Raw genomic sequence first — 19,504 nt, forward strand, 5'->3', positions numbered from 1 at the left:
GAGGGTGTAATTGCAGTGGTAATACCCTGCCTGTGTTACTGCACCATGTGTGCAAGTCAGCCAGCAAATGTTTGCCTTGAGGGGTCTCCATATGGCCAGGGATTCCAAGGCCAGTGGATCGGGAGCCCCCAGCACCAACCTGCTAGCGCCTACGCTGTCCAAGGTAGCACTGCGCTGGGCTGCACAGAGTTAATAAAGCAGAGTCAGGGTGGCAGGACCTGCTGCTTCCCTTGATCGGAGCTGCCCCTTGCAACCCCATGACAGATGCCTGGGGAGATGACTTTGGCCTTGGCCCCTGCAGCCTGCCGTAAGCGATGCCTCTCCTTATCTCCTTGCTGACAAACAAGCATCCTTCAGCTGCTGTATTTAAGGCTGAGAGCCCAGAGGGCTGCACCAGGCGAACACTGAGCCCCGGGCCAGCTGCTGCAGAGACACGAGTTCCCGAGGGCAGAGATCCTCCAGCCGAGCACCATGCTGCCGGCTACCTTCAAGCTGTGTGCTGGGATCTCATACAGGCACCTGCGCAACATGACAGGTGAGGGGGAGCAGCCCCGGGCGTCTGGGGAGGGGACTGGCGTTGAACTGGTCTGAAGGCACTTCTTGCTTGCAATAAGTCTGCTTATTGGGGCTCCTCTGTGCGCTGTCTCTGCTCCGCCATGGAGCCCAATGCCTTTTGCACTGTGCCCTTAGCTGCTGCCAGAAGAGCCTGTCCAGCTGGAGCAGGGGAAGGTTTTGTGCCTGTTGGTGAATGCAGGACACTTCTCCTTGTCCAGGGCTGTTGCACTAGGTTTTATGCAACGTTTTAAATGCACGCGGTGCTTTGCAAGCACAGATAAAGAGTCCGTTCCCTGCTGCCAGGTGTTTGCCTGGCAGAGGCTGAGGCCTTCCTGCTGCTTGGACAGGTTTCCTCCTTGCCAGGCTGCTGCAAACGAGGAGCAGCCTGCCCTGCTCTCTGGCTTTCCGCATCGTATTAGAGCAGCGGTCTGCTCCAGGTGCTTTCAGGCCTGTAGCAAACCTGGTTCTCCTGGCTTGGAGCTCTCCCTCCGTTGTGCTGTGTGTCCTAGGGCAGGTGTCAGTGGGCACATGCTGCTGCTGAGACTTCTCAAATCCCACTCCACTTTTTCATCTGAAGCCGGAGGTGAACCCCCTTCCAGTGGTTGGCAGGACTTGCTCTCCATGTTACAGCTGTATAGCCTCATTATAGGCCCCATCCCTCCGCTCAAGTGTTAATAAAGGATGAAATGCGATTTCCTGGCTCCGTACTGAGGCCCGTGGGAACTGGAGCTCACCTCCTGGGGAAGATCCTGCAGGGATGCAAGTCCACTCCGCTTGCAGAAACCAAAAGGATGTTGCTGCTTAGACAGAAGCACTGCTGTGCTCAAAGGCAGGCAGCAGAGAGAGCAGATGGGAACGTGCCTCTTCTGTGAGTGCACTGCCTCCCTGGGGACCTGGGCAGATGAGCAGAATCAGGGAGACAAAATATCCGTGCACCCTGAACGGGTAGGGAATCTGTTTGGGGAATTTTTCTTTCACTCAGGAGCGTAATGCAAAGTGCAGTGCGAGCAGATCTGCCCTGCTAAGTCCCAGCTTTGTTCTCTCGTTTCAAGGTCTGCGTCGAAAGGCCGCTGTCGCCATCAGCCAGGAGCTGAACAAGCTCACCTTCGCTGGCACGGGCCCTGGGAAATGGATCAACCAGGTTCGCCGGAGGAGTTCGTTGCTCAGTAAGTGCCATGGGGTGAGCCACCAGGGGAGGGTCTCGCATGGGTTTAGCCTGGAGTAGCTTTTGCCACAGCCCAGGTCTGTCGAGAGCTTGTACCTGCGATACGCACACACTCGCAGAGAAGCATAGATGCAAGCAGCCTAGTCTATAAAATCCAAATCCCAAACCTAGACGTGCAGTGGGAATTGAGCACGTGGGTACCTCCCCCAATGCCCCCTCCACAGGGCTAGCATGCACGGGGTGAGCTGTTTTGCACCATGCATCATGTTGGTTTGTTGTAGGGGGGTGGAGCTGCCAACAGTGCTTTACCACTGACCAAGTAAACTCCCCACCCCGCAGGCTCCAGGCTGGAGGAGAGGCCCTTCAGCGAAGTGGAGATGTCCTATCTCAAACAGGGAGAGGAGGCCCTCCAGAAATCCCTCGGCATCCTTGCGGACCAGGACGGCTGGAAAACAGAGACAGCTGTGGTAGGGCTCCTGCCCGTTCATGCATTGTTGCTGTATATCATGTGTATTTGATGGTCAGGAATGAACGTTTGGGGGCAGCGTCAAACTCTCCTGCCTCCTTTCCCTGTAGGGCAATGGGGACCGAGTGCTGAGCAAGGTGCTGCCAGATGTGGGGAAGGTGTTTCGCTTGGAGGTGGTTGTGGACCAGCCCCTGGACTCTGTGTACGAGGAGTTGGTGGAAAGGATGGAGCAGATGGGAGACTGGAACCCCAGCGTCCAGGAGGTCAAGGTGAGACCCTGGTGACTGCGCTGGTGCCGAGGGGGGAAGGATGGGTGCCTGGGCTCTGATTTTAGGCAGGGACTGCATCACGGGCTTTGAGCAGAGACTGAAGAATTATGGTTTTGCTTTCTTAAGACAGGCACAGAGGAACTGCTCAGCCCATAAATACATCTGGGCAGGGGCTGTCCCTGCCTTTACTTTTCATCTCTGAGCTGCTTTCTCTGAGCAGCACAGACCCTCATCTCCTTTAGAGACCAAGCTCCCTGCAGCTGACCTGGAATGTGTTTTGCAGTAGTGGTAATATTGTCCCAAGAGAAGGGAATTTCCTAATCGGAGCAGCCTGCACTTGTAAATGGGGGCGAATTCATTTTACTACAAATATTTGGTGTTGTTTTATACATCAGAAATAGCAGCAGGGCTGGATGCTGCCTAAACATAGCATCCTATGAACTCATCACACTAGACCCTGTGCTGGAAGAATCAAGCATCTGCTCCTACATCTCAGTGCAGATTTGCTTACTGTAATCTAACTTCCTGGAAAGGGCCCCACCAGGCTGTTCTGGGACTGCAAAGCCAATGACGTAGAGGAATCCGGGTGCTTGCAGCAAGGTGCAGACCTTGGTTAGGCTTTCGGTGAACTGTGAGTGCAGGAATGGCCTGGTATGTCATCTCAACATGGGATCAAGTCTTAGACTGCAGCCCACAGGATTTGACTTGCAGTGCCCGTGTATGCGGCATGGTAGGCTGGCTCTGTCTAACGGTTGGGAACTCCGTTCCCGTCACAGATTCTTCAAAAGATTGGTAAAGACACACTGATCACCCACGAAACTGCTGCTGCTACACCTGGCAACATCGTTGGACCGCGAGATTTTGTCAGTGTCCGGTGCACTAAGAGACGCGGCTCGACGTGCGTCCTGGCTGGGATGGCCACGAAGCATGGGGCGATGCCAGAACAGAAGGGATTCATAAGGTAAAGAGCCGTTGTCCTTGTCTGTAAAGAGTATCCCTCCCCCTCGACCCTACTGGCAAGGGAGAGCAAAAGTCTAAAATGCGCTCCTGGAAACCTTTTTATAAATCCCAGACTGAGTCTAACACACACAGCTTTTCTAAGGCTTGAAAAGGAAAGAACTGCCCCCTCCTAGTTAAGGTCTGTAGAAAAGAATATGCCACTTCCCTGGTCAGAGCTCGGTTGCTACTTTCCTAATGCAATGCATTTCCCCTCTTGTGCAGAGCTGAAAACGGGCCCACATGCATGATTCTTCGTCCGCTGGCTGAAAATCCTTCCCAAACCAAGTTAACGTGGCTTCTCAGCATTGACCTGAAGGTAAGTGCATGGAGCTCCCTCACAGCTGTGCAGGTCCTTGCAGTGCAGCTGTAAATGAAGCCGCAAGTTTTCTAGTTTTTTTAACCTGTTTGAGGTGGTTCTAGTTTTATCCAGTCCAGAGAGCCACTATGTTCCCCATGCCTATGTCTTCACTCTTGCCACCTGTGCCTCCTGCCCTGCAAACCCCTTCACCTAACACCATCTTGTTCTCTGTTCTCCCTCAGGGGTGGCTGCCCAAATCAATCATCAATCAGGTCCTTTCCCAGACGCAGGTAGACTTTGCCAACCAACTCCGCAAGCGCCTGGCTAGCACAGCTCCTCCTGCAGTCGCCATCAACTGCTGAAGTTTCGCTGTTCCCCATAAAGAAACCTGACCCTGAGCCACAGTCACAAACTGTCACAGGCCAACAGGGCCAAAGATACGTGCCCCAAGGTGAGATCGCCACTGTATTATCCAAGACCTGCTTCTAGGCTAGACTTTTTAAAATGGAGCTTGTGGTAGGAGAGTTGGCCTTGGACCAGTTCTGGATAAGCGTGTTGCTGTACTCCCTGCAGCACAAGATCGCCACCCACCCACCCAGGAAGAATGGCTCCCCGTGTACCCCGCAACCCATCAGATCTACCGAGAGCAGGTAGCTTAAAAAAGGACAGGGCCACCTCTGCTGCCTGCAGTATCAGATTCTCTTGGTGCATGGTGAAATGTGTCCAGCTTTGTGTTCTTCTAAAGTTTTTGGCATCTTTACAGGGAAGCTACTCTCTTGCTCTAACACCGAAGCAGAAAAGTGGAAGAACACAAATGGCCAAGATTGCAATGCAAGCCCCACTCAATTTTCCCCATTTACTTGGTAGATACTCCAGTAAATTTTCCTGTGATGTATGTGAATAGGTCTACTAGGCCTAAAAGACCTTCACTGAGTTACAGGTTTAAAATGTAACTATGAAGGGCTTGTCTACACCCGGCAATAGCCTCTAAGAGAGATTCCAGAGGAGCTCCCCAATAGACACTTATTTCCTACTCAATGCCTCTGAAGCTGGACTAAACTGCACTCAGTGGAACAAACTACATTGCAAACCCCGGTCCTCAGAAGGCACCAAAGTACTGAAGTGTAAAATACAGCTGTCCTGATGGGGAGTTTGTGCAGAACAGTTACTGCATTTAATTCATTCTCCCTGTGCCTGGACAAGCCAAGACCTTTTGAAGCTTTCAAAAGCCCTATCTGGTGAAATGTATTATTTGAAATGTTAATGGAAAAGGGAAACAGCTTCCTATAGACATCTTAAAGGAGTATTATGTATCGTCTAAAACTAGTTACCTTCCTGCTCTTTTAAGGTAGTGAAGGATGGAAAACCTATTGCAACTCTAAGGAGACTGGGCTGTTGCATACAACACTAGAGTAATTCTGCTACCTGCATCTTTGCAAATATTGTGGTATGTAGATTATGCTGCAAAGCCACCTCTGACAAGCTATGCAAGCTGCCTGCAATAAGTTTGTTTTTAGATTTCACAGAAGAAATCTGCACAGGTAGCAGCTTGTTCCAGTGCAGATTTCTAAGCTTTACACTGTAGTTAGTTCAACCTCCAGTACAGGCAGCTGCAGATCAGTTTTGCACTTAGTGGATTTCTGCTGTAGGAAATTTAATTTATAAATGAATGCATAGGTATTTATTTTTCTTGTATAGACTTGCATATTATGTGACTATTTAATATTTATTCCAGTTGTTAATGCAACATACACACCTCCCAGTGAACCAGCCCTAAGCACATTTGTTTTAAATGAAGGTAATTACATGTAACATAGAGAAACTTATTCATTGTGAAAATAGCTTCATCTCACTTTACACTCTAAAAAATTATTACCTTCTCTGCCCTGTAGCGCTCCAAAAGGACAGTTGCTATGTAGAAGATGTGTGTAATCAGTGTAGCAGTCTAATATACTCACCAGGCTTTTTTTTCCCCCAAAAAATGAATCCGTTAAGTGTATGAAACCTGTATCAATACTTTTTAAAATAAATATAAGAAATACAAAGTCCCCGCCTCATTTCATTTATTCAGAGCTCAGCAGAGAGAGAGCAAATTAAACAACTGCTCAGAACTTTTATTTCCTATTATTGTGAGTGTACCTTGTACAAGAAACCACTTCAGAGACTTGTATCGGACCGTAAGATCTGTTAAAAACAGAGTGACCTCAGAATATTCCCCGATTTTTTTTAAAACCACTCATGCCTCCAGGAAGAGGTACATACAGTCAACAAAATGCTGCAACAGTTTAGATAAGAGGGCTGGTCCCATGGAATTTGGCAGCAAGCTTTACAACGGAAGTCCTAACCTTCATAAAACAGCCAAGGCCATAACCAGTCTTGGGGAAAAGACTTTATTTTAAACTGGTTTCCAGTTAATATAAAATAAACCCAGACTTTCTTTGTCCCATAATTTTGTTTGAACACAGTAGTCTTGGTACAAAGCAATCCCTTGGTATAACAGCTACTGACAGTTTAAAAATCCTGTAGCACAGATGATCCTACTCCGCTGCTGGAAGGTATCTGGATGCGCCTGCTTCATTGTACTATGAAGTAGGCATTTATGGCCAGGGCCCAGTCTTAGTAAAGAATGACTTTTCCAATCCGGACAGTAAATGAGAAATTATTGCAGTATGATCAAATAGTCATTTTGGTGACTCTTTAAAAGGACGAGTAGTAGAGGACGCTGGTAGGTAGCACAATACAGCACAGCACTGAATTCACTGAAAAGTCTCCGGCCTGGGGTAGAATGGGTCATGAGAACATAATACATCCAATGCCAATGAGTGCATTGCAGAGATAGCTGCTGAGTCTGCTTCACCCTGTTTTTTTCTGGCCAAAGAGGACTGGTTCAGAAACTGAGCAGTGCACGTTCCACTAGAAAGAAACCATATTTATTTTTCTAAAGTCCACAATTAAAAAAAGGAAAAAAAAAAAAAGCTAAATGCCTGCACTGACAGCATCTCCGTCAAGGCTCCCATGGCGGGCTGCGTCTGCCATCAACTTCTGTTTCCACGTGATAGAGGACATCAGCCAGTGTGTGCTCTACCACAGCCCCCCAGCCCATGTCGCTCATCTGTTGGGGGTGGAGAAAGGAAAGGGTTAATGGGGTTGGGGTGGTCAGTCCAGGGGCAGTGCTGTAGTTTAGCATACGGACTCTTCTATCAATTCTGGGGTAAGGAAAAATAGGTTCCATCCTAAATCTCAAGAGTTACAGAGAGCTTTAATCCCTAGGGTATAAGGCTTTATTCCTTCCAGGCTTTAAGTACTAACTATGACAGCCTTCTTATCATATCCGCATCCAGCTTCTCTGCCATTTGTTTCAGAAGTGTAACTCTGAAGATGCAAGGTAGGGGGCAGGGATCCGAGATCAAATGCATATTTTAAATTTTGCTTCCAATGAATCCACCGGGGGGGAGGGAACATGCTTTGCTTTAATCCTATTTCAAGCACAAAATAGGGAATGTTTGAGCTCCACATAATTCTGCCTAGAAATACTGCTTCTGTATCCTGCTCAGTATCTCAACCAAAGCTCATCGAGATCAAGCCCAATGCATTTCTCCTTTTGCCCCAGTGAAATGATGCTAAAATATAAATCTAGGTAATGCAGCTATACTAGCAAAATTCAGAGGAAAGTGATTATTAGGTTTTTCTCCTCAGGCAAGTGCATTCCAGTCTCCTCTTCACCCTCGAAATCAAGAAAAGAAAAATGCCACTTCACAATTCTGACCTGCCTTTTGTTGACAGAATGGAGGCCCACCAGGTAAACTGAAAACCGATATAGTAGCAGTAGCACAGGAAAAGCAGAGTTGTAGCTGCTGCATTGCTACTTACTGGGTGGTAAGTGATGTCCCTTGGAGGGTATTTGAAATACGGTCCAAAATTTATTGAAACCTATGAAAGAAAAGTAAATGTATTCAGTGTCAGAGAAACATGCTGAAGAGGAAGTACAGCAGTCAAATACAGGAGCCAGGGGACGTGGCTGCTTCCGATATTTGTCTGACTTAGCAAAACATGTCATGACTTGGTGAAATGTGGCCACATACCATTACGTGGCAACACATGTCAGTACCCAAGAAAGAAAGTGACATGAAAAGCTAAGTCTCCAAGGTAAGCATTTGGCCTCTTAGCTTTAGAGCAACTCAAGTGTAGCCTCAAGTGGCCTTGGTGGATCTCTCTAGAGGCTAAAGATAGACAATGGTAGGAGTTAACTTGAAAGCCACAAGGAACCCTTTGCTGGAATGATTGTGGGTGTTTTTTCAGCTCCTGGGGCCAGGGACTTGTTGTTCTGTGACTGTCCGATGTCAAACGTGGTGGATGAGACCCATGATCAGGGCTCCTAGGAACCGCTGTGGTACAAATCTATTTTTTCTGCTCCCTCATTCATTTAGTCTTCTAAACTCTGAGCTCTGTGTCTTATGTACGTACCGTGCAGCCTTTATACAGAGAAATGGCAGGGAAATAAACGCCTTCAAAAATATCTTTAAAGGCAACCCCTTGACTGACCCCGTTCTTGTAGAAGGTTATCTGAGAAAGAAAAATAGTAACAGTTAGCCAGAGGTCACTAAGTTTCACTGATTCATCTTAACCTTCTTCCTGCCCCTCCCCATCTCAAATCCCTTCCATCTGACCCTCACTTGGTAACCTAAGGATTTTGATAACAGAATCTTCTTTAACACTGGAGCTACTTATTTGGCTTAATGTTGCAGAGTGCCTGGCACATCTGCCTAGATTTTACTTATGTATTTATTTAACATCTTGCATTCCTTAAACCACAACTGCCTACAGGGACTTATCACAGGTTGAGGACAGTGAAATCCAGCTGCCTCACTGGCTTATTTGAGTCTCCCTAAGCTTAGACAACTGAAGCTTAAGTTGGAATCTCCACCTCCACCTTCATATACAAGACAGGTAAGAGTGTAGTCATACTATTCCTGGTGCTGCTTGAATCCTACATGAAAATGCATGAACTAACGTACAAACTACACCAATTCTCAATAACTTGTTTGTTCTGTTGGATCTTTGATGCGATCTGTATCATGTTCCACCCTACCCCCATGCTAAACTTACTTGGCTTCCAGGCGCTTGTTTTAAGCTTTTCTCTGCTTTATCCACAAAGTCCTTCTCTTCAAAATACAAGTAACTTTTGAATTTGATCAGAGCCTACAAAGGTAAGCAACAGCAGCACTTAAAAACAGGCTGCAAGACGTTCGCAATTAGCTTTAGGCAGTATAGCTAATGGTAAATGTACAAGGATTGAATTGGTGCATGCACCACCTAGTAGTGGAGATGCAAACAGTTATGGTTAGGTCACCAATCAAAAATGACGTTTGAACACCTTAAGTAAACACGAGGAAGGAAAAGTAACCATGTTTGCAACCAAGTAGGAAGCACTGGGCATTGACTAAACACAGCCAACATCTGACACAGATACTCCGAAAACATATGGTGAGAACAACACTGAAGGAGTCCATCATTACACAACTTACTTTATCTTTGTAGGTATCAGGAAGTGACTTAGCAGTCTCAGTGTCTTCGGGAAGACTGATATAAAATCCAAGCATATCTCCTTGGCCATAGCCTGATGAATAGTGTTTGCCTATGGACTGATGAAATTTTGTTCCTTTTTTGCTTCGCCAAGAGTAACTAAATTTGTCATAGCCCAGAGGAGCCTGAAGGTTCCCTGTGGAAATTCAGAGATCAGTTACAGATTCTTCCTTCAAGGCTTCTGAATGACTGGACTGCTTAAAAATAGATAGAAACTCAAGTCTAGTTATGCATGAAGCAGGGATTTTCTATACTAGTTAACATTTCAGGGAGAATCTTCCAGACTTAATACACAAAGACGTTTGCTCTGTACCATCAGTATCTGAAAGCTCAGGCACAGCCTCTGCTGTTCTAAGACTCTGTAGGTCCTTGGCTATCTACACCTGCTTCACTAAAACAATGTAGTGAGGCCAAACATGCTGGGAGTGTGAAACACTGGCATCACAATAGCATGACAGAAGACAGTATGCCTGAGAATTTGCTGCAGCTGTTCCAATCACGTTTAGAAAAAAAACCCAACACATAATGGTTTCTTTGCTTCCACAAAAAGAGTTGCCAGTGTTGACATCAGTTTTCCTACTCTTTTTAACTCTTTGAATTATTTTACAGAGGCCAGAATTACCAGAAGAAATTGAGACGAAACCCAGAACAGGTAATAAAGCTGCTACTGTTAAAAGTTTTTAGAAATTACTTTACCTAGTGGTTGCGACCAGCCGAGTCTGGCAGCTGTATCTGGAGGCATCTCATCTATGGATATTTCAAAATACCAGGCTCCCTTACGGACCCCATGTGAAGCTCGTACCATGGAATACCCCTTCTCTCCTATGACAGTCAATCGGTCATCAGAAATCTTTAACTGTGGAGCTGCAGTAGTCAGAGAGAACAAGGAGTTGAGTATCTCACTTTCAGTTTTCACCTTGCGGTAGCATACACAGGCAAGCAGACTACAAAAAGTCAATCCTACATCTACATCTGCTGCTTGAAGCAATTCTTTTTGGAGCTTTACTAACTAGTAAACTGAAGTCACAAAAGAAGAGCTGACTCCATACCTCGGTCATGCAGTGCCAGTAAGACCCGTTCATACAGGCATGCTCGGTAGAGATCTCCAGGAATTGGCTTTCCTGCCCAGCAGTCTAACTCCAGTTTCTCTGGGTCAGGTGCGTGGGGGTCAGGCTCAGCCAAAATATAACGATACCCATCTTTATTAAAAGGATGTTCCAAAGGATAGCCATGAGGTGGCAGGCGCTGAGCTGAAAACAAGGGGTCACTGTGAAAAGCAAAAGGTAAGAAGTTAGTAACTGGGCAGGGGCAGCAGCAGACACCACAAACCTCTAGTGTTCTCAAACAAGCCTCCTTCAGATTTTCCTCTTCAAACCCTTCTATACAAGGCATGCTACAGACAGCACCACCCCCTTCCGATTTCCCAGTCTATATATGCCCTGTCTATACCAGACTGGCCAGGGATGTACTCAGTAACCTAAGCTATGTCCAGTCCAGTGCCAAATTAACTCCTGGGCAAAAGACCACTTTTGAGGCCTGTGCACCACTTTCTCCTTAAGGAGATGATGCCTGAAAGAGGGGAGCATCCACCCCTCCAGAAAGCACCTTAATGCAAAGACAACAGAGTGGTACAAGTTTGCAGAAGATGCTGCCTCTTGCCTCCAAACCAGCAAGTAACAAATGGGGTGCAGGTACCCTCTGTTGTTAAAGCCATCCCTACAGCCATGGCTGGTATGAGGATAGTCGCTTATGCTTTCCAATGCCTTCCCCATTTCTCTTGGCTATCTTAAGTCTATTCAGACTGTATCTTTCCATTTACCTTCTGGTTTTCTTGGCAGTTCCTGTGGTCCCTCCATCTTGCTGTTTGCGTTTTGCTCCCCTTCCTTTCCCGCTGCCACCTGCTGCAATACCCCCTTAAGAGAGAAATCATCGCAATTCCAAATATCAACGGCTGCTGGTGGCAGAAGGAACTGGTGAGTATGGAACCGCCATGGGTGCAACACTGTCACATTTGTCTATTGCTTTAGTAAGAGTCAACCAACTTGTACGCAGCTGTCTGAAACTTAAATTGACAAGCTGACAGAGAACAAACACAGTAAAAGCCAAAATTTAGCTAGAGAACGTGCTGGTTTGAATAGATGAGCACATCAATCAGGAAAACTTGCTTTGCTGGGCTCAACTCAAGCTTTTACTGTGTGAATGATAAGTAATGACTTTCCCATTGAAGATAAATCCTATGCTATCGTTTAAGATTAGTTTGAAGCCAAAAGTTAATGCACACTTTCATGGAGATTCCACACACGCAGTTAATGCAGTTTAATTTTCTTTTGCAAAAGTAACAGAGACCCACTGTATGCATTTGTCATCTTAAGCAGACTTTCAGTTCTCTCAATGGCACACAATATGCTTGAGAAACACTTGGACACACAATACCTGCTTCAGCAGTAAGCACTTAACATTTAAAATCCAATATATAAAATAAAATACACCAAAATGGGGAAAATAAGCAATAAAAGGTGTCTCTCTCCAGTGATACCAAAATTGTTACCATTTGGGATCGAAATAAGAGAAAAGAATTGCTTTTCACAATAACGTATTTAACTTGAATTCAACTGAAGTACAGGACAAAACGCTGACTAACGTCAAAATTGTGCCAAATTATCATGCATCAGATATGTGTATTTTAGCAGGAGAATACATAGGGTTTTTGGAAAAAACGATTTTTACTTAAAAGGATGCGATTACAAGGTTTCTGTGGATTGTAGATAAACACCTTTTAGTGCACAGTGTATTGTAACTAAGAACAGAGCAAGCTTTTAAATTACCAGCATACTTGCTGCAGTGTAAGGGCCCGAGACCTTTGAGGGGTTATCATATTCTGCACAAACCTGACCAGCTCTGACTACACCAGCTTGTGTTAATCCTGCAGATCAACTCCCAGCATGTCATAACATGCTCTGCACTGGCAAAAATAAAGCCTTCCAAGCACATCTGAAGTTTCCCTTATTAATGTTAGAATATTGTAGAATGGGCTTTACAGACCCATTATTCAGCAGCCAAAATGATTAAATTTTGGATGTCCATTAAGAATCCTATTGAATCCTTCAAAAGAAAAATTCTGTTGGAAGGGACCTGATGCCAGTCAAGTGAGGCAGAATATGACAATTTAAAAGCTTCTAGTTGCTGAACATTAAAAGTGGAATTGTTTTGTATTTAGTATTACAGCAATCATTTCAGGACACACTTTAGATTTTTAATTGACTTTAGCTTCTAAGACAATTGAGCAAAAAAGCTTTCCAAACCACAGTAATACTTAAGTTTGAGAAGCTGAAAATATTCACCTCCCAAAGAGGCTCCACCTGCAGGAACAGAAGTGGCACCATGTATTTGTCAAATTTTAATAACTAAAGGAGAACACAACCAGTGCATGAACTGAAATATATACTTTAGAGATCTACAGTGACAAAAAGAGCATTTTTTGAAGACAAGTTACCTCATTAGCTGCTAGTAACATAAGTGCATTTGCAGAGGAATGGCTTATCACACAAGTGGAAATTTTTCAGAGCAAGTTTATATTAACTAACATAGGAAAAGGTTTGCCTTGCTCACTAAGGCCATGTCGACGCAAGTGTGGACGTTTGGTTCCCTGGGGACAACTAGCAGAGATGTGTGCCACCACTAGTTGTCCCTGGGGAATGCCCATGCTAGGCGCCCTCTGGTGTGTGGCAGGTTACCCCAGGTGGGGTAGGAGAGGCTGGGGCCAGCACTGGGCTGGCCCCAGCAGCCTTACCTAGGGTCCTGGGAGCCTCCTGGGGCTGCAGCAGTAGTGATCCTGCCACTCAGAGCCTGGCTGGCAGCCAGAGCGTGGCTCTGGCCAGACAGGTTCCTGTTTTGAGAGGCGAGTGCTGCCCCCCGTGCACTTTTTGTGCAGGTTTTTTTGACCCCTGGATATCCAGGGATCAAGCTCCCCTCCTCTCACTGCTCCCCTGCAGTGCAGACAACAGCAGAATATGCGGTATGTGGTGCCGCAGACATGTCTGCAGTGCCACATACTGCACAGCCGCGCTCATCTGGGCGCAGCCTAAGAGATTATTTTACCAGAGCTGTTATTACACCAGTGGAAAGAATATTGAGGTACATGACAAAGTAGACTGAAATCTCAGAGTAAGGCAAATGGGAGATCTGAGCAACAGGAGTTATGCCACAATTAAAATCATGGTGGTAGGTGTGGAGAGGAGAGAGAAAAATAGAAAAGAATGTGAAAGATCTCAGTTTTCCTGATTAACTAGGTCTCTTGCAAGCAGGTATGCACAATAATTTGTATGTCTGGCAACCTGACAGAGTGAACTTGGGGTAAAACTGCTAAGGTAAGGACAGATGTATACTTCTGTTGATAGACTAGGCATAGGTTTAAACTGGCTCAAAGCATTCCAAGAAAAGCAGTCAAATGAGTAAATAATAACCAATTAACTGGATTTTAAATTTTTCTAAAAACTCTACATGCCCCAGTTAATTCATAGCATACATATCCAAATTCAGGGCTTTGTAAAAATGTGACATATTCCTAAATACTCAACACGTATTTTGATAAAGTTAAAGGACTTGCCATTTAAACTTCCACTAGTAGACACAGCATTGTTCTGTTTCTGGTTATCATATGCTGGACCAATATTAGCCAGGTCCTGAAAGAGAAAATTCAATTTAAAAGCGCTGCTACTATATGGATGGTAGTATCTATGGCCTGTTCTAAGTGTGTGAATACATGGTTCCAGCAGGAGGTTTTTGTTCTTAAGGAATTTCCAAGACCTGAAGCACTAGCAAAATTTTAGGAGCACAGTGTAAAATACTTTATTTGTCACTGAAGTCTTACTCCTCCTGCAGTCTAGAATGATTAAGTTTTCCTAGTTCCAGGAAGGATTCAACTATGTGCCCTTAGCACCTTGCAGGTCAGGTTCTCACCATTTTGCTTTGTTCTCTAGCGCTGTTGCATAGCATTGAGTAGTTATGAACCGCAGGACTGGACACAAACACAGGCAACTTAGGTACGTGTTTTTCTAAAAAGCGAGGCAGGATTTATGTGAACATAAGTGAAAGGGATAAGAAGACCTGCCTTTTTCTTCTCCCCATCTGGCCATAAGGAATTCAGTCTCCATTGCAAAAAAAGAAGGAATGTGTTTCAATTGTACTGTGATGTTAATATAACAGCATTAAGAATGAGGATACTGGATGCCATCAGAGTGTGCAGCAAGGGCTATAAAGAAGACTGTTACCTTTTAAAAGCTTTGACACATGCTAGAAAGAGAAGCATCACCAGCTGATCAGGCCCTGACCCTGGTGTTATTGCCAGATAATGCAACTGAGTTTATCCACAAAGGACATGGCCAAAATTCACAATCTTCTTGCTTACTTTTGACTTGACTTGAATGTTTCTCCAACAGAACTGAATCAGCAGCAGTAGCCATGTGGCTGCATGTGGTGCCCTATTCTAAGCAGGCTAAAGTAACAGGTTGTTGTTTTTTTAATTAGAAAAGTAGGTAGGTACCTAGAATTAAGTTATATTTATTCATCTATCCCCAATATATACACACTAAAATAATGTGCAAGGTGTTCACATCAAGCCATGAAACTGGTGCAAAGGAAAGAATTTTCCCTTTGCCTCTAACCACTTACTTGATCTAGAAGGCCAAATTTTGGATAATCCTCCTCTGGGTCTTTACTGCCTGGATCTGGATGCTCTTTTACCAAAAACACATCTCTCTCTTTGCACTGAAATAGAGAAGAATCATTGAAGACACTCACAGGATCCTATCATGTCCCAAAGTGTCTAGAACTGAAGAATAAGTAAACTAGGTAAACATGAAGCCACAACAAAAAGTATTAATGTCTGAACTATTTTTCTACCTTCCATGCTAGTTATTAGCAACTATGATACTATCGGAAGGCAACTGAAACTGTATCATTAAAGAGCTTCATAAAGTGTAAACTGACTTACCATTGTTTTTACAATGTTATTTGGCCAAGTCATTTTTCCTGGTCTCTGTCTTGTCGTCATACACTCCCAGTACTTATCAATAAACGGTATAATATCCTGTTTTAAAAAAAGTAATAAAATGAGGCTTTTAGTAACTGCAAGCAGTAAAAGATATAAAGCTACTTTATTAAACCTTTCACATCAAGATCATGTATACATTTAGAAATTTACCTAAAAGAACTGGTAAGACTGACAGCTCCTACTGTTTGTTTGAACTTGTAGATCTAGATGTCTGCTCTTTTGTCAAATCATAACTCACATTCAGACATGACTGTGTGTAATTATAGCTGTACCTTGTCTTTTGAGAACATTGTTTTTGGGTGCTCATCTTGTGTCCTTGACTGCCATGTTAAGTTGGCCAGAGCACTAAGGCACATTTCCTTCAGATCTTAAAAACAAAAATATAGCAGAGCTCCAGTTACACTCTTGATGAGGAAGGTCAAGTGTATTTATATAGCATCTCAAAGTTAGCAAATACAAAAAAAACCCCGAAAACAAAACAACAACCCTGCCCCCCTCAGCTTCTGCAATGTTTAGAAAAGTCAGCTTATCAGAAGGTTCTTCGCAACCAGAATGCAGAACTTCACCAGACCCATCAAAAACCAAACCAGCTTACAATGAAGGTCAGCATGCGTCACTCCCTCCTCAACAAAAAAGAGAAAGAAGAAAAACGTCCAACTTTTGCAGGACATGCTGATCGGTTTATTTACTTACTTGCTTGTTTTCTTAGGAAATAGGTGTTTCCACTGTGATGGCAAACATTGCAATGGAAACTGTAGTTGGTCATGAAAGGCAGGCATGATCTGTGAAAGTAACAGCATATGGTAAGTTACCATACACCACTTAAATTTATCCTCATAATCAATGAAACCCAGTGCATTCTGGAAAAAAAATAAACAAGCTTAAATTTATTTATTTTTTTGGTTTCAGAACCAGTCCTGAAATTTATCCAGTAAAATTAAGCTGAAAGCAACTCTGGGAGAATCTAACAATAAAGCACGGATTCATCATAGTATTTTTAAAGTTGTTTTAATATTCTGTGGGAAATGTAAAGTAAGTCAGCTTTAAAACCAACTTTCAATTTTGAACTTTGGTGTTTTAAATTATTGTAAGCATCTTAGATGTCAAACTGCATTTGCTTTTCCTTTACAGGTAATCTTTACTTTCCTGCCTAACAGCTTGAGTCAGTGAAAGTACGCTGTTTTTTTTTTAAATGTCGGCTTTACAGTCTTTTCCTGGAGTAGCCCAAGGTTGCAAAGACTTTATGAGAACGTCCAAATGGACACAAAGATTAGAGAGTGAAGAAAACATAAATATATCATGTAATGTTGTATAAACCTGGTTTGCTATTATTTACATAACTCTCAGCTTGCTATATTTTACACAAATAAAATAAGACAAGGTCTCTGGTCCCAGGGAATTTACATTCTAAATATTTCTTGCTTTGTTTCCTTTTGTGTAAACCTAAATTTAGTACATAGCTTAGCCGACCTATCAAAAATGTATTGACTTGAAGGATCTTGCAAACTGCATCTTCAATTGAAGCACGTTCTTCCTTCTGCAACATGGTACAATATAAGCATCAACCCTCTCACGCAAGGACACACTTGCTACCAATCTGTTTAAATACATAATAAATCAACAGAATAAAGTGCAAATATGGGAGGTGTGAGATAACAGGTGGCAAAGCACGCTGTGATGCTGTAACCAGTGAGTTTTGATTTCTAGTGACTGCATCAATTGAAAAATCATCCCCAAGCAGGTTTAAGTAAATGCCATCTCCTAAAAGAATGGCTAAGAAATTCAGATCATCTGCAGGAGTTAAAATGTTACAAAATTCAGTCAGTATGTGGTTTCTTTCCTCTGAATAGGAGCCATGCAAGCACAAATGACATTTGGTGCCAAGCAAAGGTGCCACATACGTAGTATCGATGCCAAAGGTGTCTGCTGTGAACCACTTTGTGCAAATCCCGCACTGCAGCTCTATCTCCCCAAGCTGTCGCCCATTCTCTTCATCCACAGAACCCGTCTGCGTGTCCAAGACTTCAGAATTCTCCCCAGCACCTTCCTGTAATAACAGCAGAAGAGCAAACAGGCTGGTTTAGGCAAAGCACCAAGACTCATCCCATGTCAATCAGGATAGCAGAATTTCAAGGAAACAGAAGATTTCTTTGTACTTTCAAACCAGCAATATTTAATATACAACTGTGCTGGGAATGGACTTGAATTAATCACATGGCAGCATTTTCATTCCATTTCTAATCTAAATCCAGCTGCCCCTGAGCCAGTCAATTTGTTGGCTATTCAAGGTTGTTGATGTTTTATGTTTTGCCAGGCACCCGATAACTAATTAATAACATTTTGCTGATACCGCCTAGAAAAATATCTTTTATTTCTAATACAATTTCCCTTTCTCTTACTGTAATCAAAAGTACATAAAGGCATACAAGACAAGTTTGCTGGAAGCATCTTAGTGAAGTTTCCATACAATGCATTATGCAAATCTTACCACATAACAGAAAGATTATTCAAAGCACTTGATTCTAAATTGAATTACAGCAGCTGGAAACCCATGGCACCCATGCATATGGCACCTAAAGAGGTAAAAATCCTCCAACTATAAGCCTCGATCATCTATTTATGGACAAAATCGCTACCATGTTAGAGTGCTCCATTCACAAGGAGCGTTTTTACCATTTGTTTTGGCACAGATGCTCCCAACCCAGGTTGTCCCAGAGTGGACAAACCCCTTATGCCCTTAGAAGGTTTTGACATCCACTTCTTGTGAGGACTTGCAATTCCCAATGTACCAATACAGCAGTGACAGGTCCCCTGCACAGGTGTTTCTCAACCTTTTGCAGCCCCTGGCACACTTACACGCATAAAATGTTTCTGAGGCAAGCCTGTGAAGGCATTCCCCACTCCACACTTATGAGCTCACTGAGGCACGCGGGTTAGTTTCTCGTGGCACAGCGGTTGGGAAACGCTGCCTTATACCTAGCCTGGACAAGTGGCTCTGTGCTTTGCACGTAGCAGGTCGCGCTCATTCCAGAGCCAGCGGCACCAGTCCAGTGGTCCTCAACCTTTTTTGTAGCCTTGCAAACATCGATGACCAGTGCTGACCCGGCACCCCTCCCTCCTGCCCCCAGTGTGCAGGGTAAGGCTCAACCTGGAGCTGTGCCATCCTGCAAGGGAGTTTCCCACGTTTCTCCTTTAAAGGACAACCATATTTGAGTCACGTAACTAAAACTGTCCACAGGACATAGCCAAAACTCGCAACCTTCCTGTCTACGACTGACTTTATTTGAACACTTCTCCAACAGAGCTCGCCCTTTGTGTACTCTCGTGCCCCACTTTTGGGTGGGGCGAGGAACGCTAGCATCAAAGCAAGCATCTGTAGGCCCGGTCTCCCTGGGTGCGGCTGTGACCGGAGGCCGAGTGCAAGGAGGGATGCGACAGCTCTGCCGGGAGGCGAGAGCCAGCGGGATTCTGGAGGCGGCAATGCCGGGGTGCTGGGGCTGACCTCCACGCAGACACGCGCGGGGACCTACCAGGGCATCCTTCCCGCTGGACGACTCAGTCTCCAGGGCAGTGGCGACATCCCCCAGCACGGCCTCGGCCCTGTGGACGGACAGCGTGAGCCTGGCATGGGCGCCCCCCCACGCGGTCCCTGCTCCAGGGGCGGGGCCACCCTAGCCTCCTCCCACCAAACCCCGCCCCCTGCTCCGAGTGGCAGACGCCCCGGCCAATGGGCCGGCGCCCAGCGCCGCGGGAGGACACCCTGCCCCACCGGCCCTCACCCAGCCTCGGAGTCCGCGGCGCCCGGCTCGGGGGGTGCGGGGGGGTCGCCGGCCGCGGCCTCCGGCGCCGCCTCCCCCTCCTCGGGCGCCGGCACCGCGGCCCCCGGTGGCGTTCCCGCCGCTGCAGCGGCCGCCATCTTCCCCGCGCGCCCGGCTCTCGCGAGTCTTTGATGTCAGCGCGCGCGAGATTTCCCCCCCCTTCTTCTCGCCGCGTCTTAAAGGGGCCACGAGAAGTGGCTCCTGCCTGCCTGGGCAAGGTGCAGGGGCACAAAACCAACCCACCCCCCCAAAACCAACAAAAATAAACACCATAAAAAGCACGGGGCAAAGGCGCGGGG

General features: G+C 45.3%; 2 protein-coding genes across 5 annotated transcripts; one reads left to right on the forward strand and one right to left on the reverse strand.

Moving 5' to 3' along the window:
• Positions 1 to 471: 471 nt before the first annotated feature.
• Positions 472 to 7,522, forward strand: STAR (steroidogenic acute regulatory protein). The gene is made up of 8 exons (XM_090052641.1): positions 472 to 535; positions 1,608 to 1,721; positions 2,060 to 2,187; positions 2,297 to 2,455; positions 3,232 to 3,416; positions 3,677 to 3,770; positions 3,995 to 4,203; positions 7,449 to 7,522. The coding sequence occupies exons 1-7, from the start codon at positions 472 to 474 to the stop codon at positions 4,112 to 4,114; spliced, it is 864 nt and encodes a 287-aa protein (XP_089908767.1). The 3' UTR covers positions 4,115 to 4,203; positions 7,449 to 7,522.
• ASH2L (ASH2 like, histone lysine methyltransferase complex subunit) lies at positions 6,120 to 19,317 on the reverse strand. 4 transcript variants are annotated; one of them, XM_090052637.1, is made up of 17 exons: positions 19,167 to 19,317; positions 18,918 to 18,987; positions 17,289 to 17,434; positions 16,081 to 16,169; positions 15,660 to 15,754; positions 15,328 to 15,423; positions 15,006 to 15,101; positions 13,942 to 14,017; positions 12,677 to 12,694; positions 11,155 to 11,248; positions 10,385 to 10,602; positions 10,032 to 10,199; positions 9,278 to 9,471; positions 8,859 to 8,951; positions 8,217 to 8,315; positions 7,623 to 7,682; positions 6,120 to 6,864 (listed from the first exon to the last, which is right to left on the reverse strand). In XM_090052637.1, exons 1-17 carry the CDS (start codon positions 19,301 to 19,303, stop codon positions 6,757 to 6,759), a joined length of 1,857 nt encoding a protein of 618 aa, XP_089908763.1. In that variant the 5' UTR covers positions 19,304 to 19,317; the 3' UTR covers positions 6,120 to 6,756. The 4 variants fall into 4 exon arrangements, with proteins under 4 accessions (XP_089908763.1, XP_089908764.1, XP_089908766.1 ...); XM_090052638.1 differs by having other exon boundaries at positions 7,519 to 7,682; XM_090052640.1 differs by lacking the exon at positions 18,918 to 18,987.
• Between the last annotated feature and the right edge of the window lie 187 nt (positions 19,318 to 19,504).

This window comes from Crocodylus siamensis, chromosome 6 (assembly GCF_052110815.1).
Source record: "Crocodylus siamensis isolate JL-2025a chromosome 6, ASM5211081v1, whole genome shotgun sequence".
Taxonomy (NCBI): domain Eukaryota; kingdom Metazoa; phylum Chordata; order Crocodylia; family Crocodylidae; genus Crocodylus; species Crocodylus siamensis.

Coding starts and splice junctions, on each gene's coding strand:
- ASH2L (XM_090052637.1), bottom strand. CDS start 19,303: ATGGCGGCCGCTGCAGCGGCGGGAACGCCACCGGGGGCCGCGGTGCCG. Junction 17,435..18,917: donor CCAGCGGGAAGGATGCCCTG/GTAGGTCCCCGC, acceptor CTGTTATTACAG/GAAGGTGCTGGGGAGAATTC. Junction 8,952..9,277: donor CTGATACCTACAAAGATAAA/GTAAGTTGTGTA, acceptor TTACCTTTGTAG/GCTCTGATCAAATTCAAAAG.
- STAR (XM_090052641.1), top strand. CDS start 472: ATGCTGCCGGCTACCTTCAAGCTGTGTGCTGGGATCTCATACAGGCAC. Junction 536..1,607: donor GCACCTGCGCAACATGACAG/GTGAGGGGGAGC, acceptor TCTCGTTTCAAG/GTCTGCGTCGAAAGGCCGCT. Junction 3,417..3,676: donor GAACAGAAGGGATTCATAAG/GTAAAGAGCCGT, acceptor CCTCTTGTGCAG/AGCTGAAAACGGGCCCACAT.